The 2,069-nt window shown below is 58.0% G+C and overlaps 1 protein-coding gene across 1 annotated transcript in view; it reads left to right on the forward strand.

Annotated features, from left to right (window-relative positions):
* The window catches only part of MMP28 (matrix metallopeptidase 28), a 15,608-nt gene extending 13,891 nt beyond the window's left edge, over positions 1-1,717 (forward strand). The window contains exon 8 of the mRNA XM_015646163.3: positions 820-1,717. Within this exon, the coding sequence (XP_015501649.1) occupies positions 820-1,214 (395 nt within the window). The 3' untranslated portion in view covers positions 1,215-1,717. The remainder of the gene's footprint in view (positions 1-819) is intronic.
* The last annotated feature ends 352 nt before the right edge of the window (positions 1,718-2,069 follow it).

The raw sequence follows: 2,069 nt of genomic DNA on the forward strand, positions 1-2,069 counted from the left end.
TCCCTAAACTGCCCCAGGAGCTGGGATACCATCCATAAACTGCCCCAATGTCTGGAATACCATCCATAAACTGCCCCAAGAGCTGGGATACCGTCCATAAACTGCCCCAATGTCTGGAATACCGTCCATAAACTGCCCCAGGAGCTGGGATATCATCCATAAACTGACCCAATGTCTGGAATACCATCCCTGAGCTGCCTGGCAGCCAGCTGGGGAAAGGAAGGTCAAACCAGGCAGCCTGGCTGCCAGGGTCAGCCCCAGCTTTTCGGGGAAAGCTGTCACTGGCTGTTCAGAAAAGGGGCTTTGTGCTGCAGCTGGGGCAGAGCCAAAGCCCCTCTGCCCCCCCAGCCCTCACCACTCCCTCCATCCTCCCCAGGGCTGCGTCAGGCTGTGCCTTGTGAGCAGAAAGGGGCTTTTGTCTGCCCTGTTGTGGGGACAGGGTGCTGTGGGGACAGCCAAGCCACTGCTCCCCATCGCAGTTCTGTGCTGGTCTGGGATGTCCCAACCTCAGCTGGATCTCTTTGTGACTGTCCCATTCGCTGTGCAGGATCAGGGGGAGGTTTCCCAGCATGGTGGTGGCCTTGCTCTGTCCCTGGTGGTCCTTTTCCATTCCTTCAAGCCCCTGAGCTGCCGTGCCTCAGTTTCCCCCCAGCCTGGTCCTCGGGGCAGCCCCGCAGTGGTTCCTGTTGGGTCACCAGTGGGATGGATGTCACTGACACTTCACAAGGCTGGTCCTGTGGCAGAGTCTGTCCACATCTGGATCTCCTCCTGCCACAGACCCTACCAGGATGTGCTCTGACCCCTCCCCATTCCCCGCAGGCGGCCGATGCTGGCGCTACGCCGGCTCCAAGCTGGAGGAAGGATTTCCCCGAAAATGCAGCGCCCTGGGGCTCCCTCGGCACCCGGACACCGCTCTCTACTTCCAGCAGCTCCGCCGGCTCGTCCTCTTCAAAGGCCCCAAGTACTTTGTGCTGGGCGAGGAGCCGCTGGCCGTGGAGCCCTACTACCCCCGCAGCCTGCGGGACTGGGCAGGGCTCCCCCCGGCCACGGCCGGGGCTCTCACACACAGAGACGGCTCCCTTTACTTCTTTCGGGATGAGCAGTACTGGAAATTCGACCAGACCAAGCTGCGAGTGGTGGCCAGCGGCAAATGGGCAGCGCAGCTGGCCTGGATGGGCTGCTGGGATGCCAACAGTGAGCAGGTCCTGTTCTGAGCAGGGGATGGAACGGGGGGTCCGGACCTCACCTCGCTCCCTGCTGCCCGGATCCCCCTTTGTGCTGCTCTGGGTCCTGTCTGAGCGTGGTTGGGCAGGGACTGGCTGCCCGTGGATGGATGGAGCCGTGACCCAGCAGAGCCAGGATGCAGCTGGGACAGATGTGCCACAGCCAGGTGGCCTGGAGGCTTTGGGACACGGGATTTTTTTGGGAAAAAAAAAATCCACCAAAAAAACCCCAAAAAAGAAGTATCAGCCATGGAGACTGCAAACACACCCGTTCCTGTTAACTTTCAGGATATTGTTACACTTTTTTAGACCAAGAGTGGGGTTTGGTGATACTTTTTGATATCTTTGTTGATACTTTTTGATATTTTCCTATGGCAGAGAAGTGTCTCGCTGCTGCTTGCTTTGGGGTTTGGATGGTTTTAAATGGCAGACTGAGAACGTCTCCTGCTTAAAACAAAAAGAGACATTTGAACAAAAATTTGGGTCCATGTGGAGCTTTGCCCCTGCAGTTTGTTCAGACCCCGGGGTTGGGGATGCTTTGCTGGGCTGTGCTCATGTCCTGCTGCTCTGCTGAGACACCACCACAGTGGGATTTGGGGGCTGAAAGCAGAGGGGTTTGGTGTAGGATCATCTTTGGGGTGGAGAGAAAGGGGAGGCTGTCACTGTGCAGCTCAGGAGCAGGAGCATTGGCTTTTGGATGGGTTTGGGGTACCTGGGTGGGTTCTGCAGGGTCCAACAAGGGTGGTGCTCACCTGGCAGCCCTCACTGTGTGCAGAGAAAGTGCCTGTGCTCTGCTGGCTCTGCAAGGGACGGGATCAGCGAATTCCTGAGTCCCTGAGCCCCACC

Source organism: Parus major, chromosome 19 (genome assembly GCF_001522545.3).
Source record: "Parus major isolate Abel chromosome 19, Parus_major1.1, whole genome shotgun sequence".
Lineage (NCBI taxonomy): Eukaryota > Metazoa > Chordata > Aves > Passeriformes > Paridae > Parus > Parus major.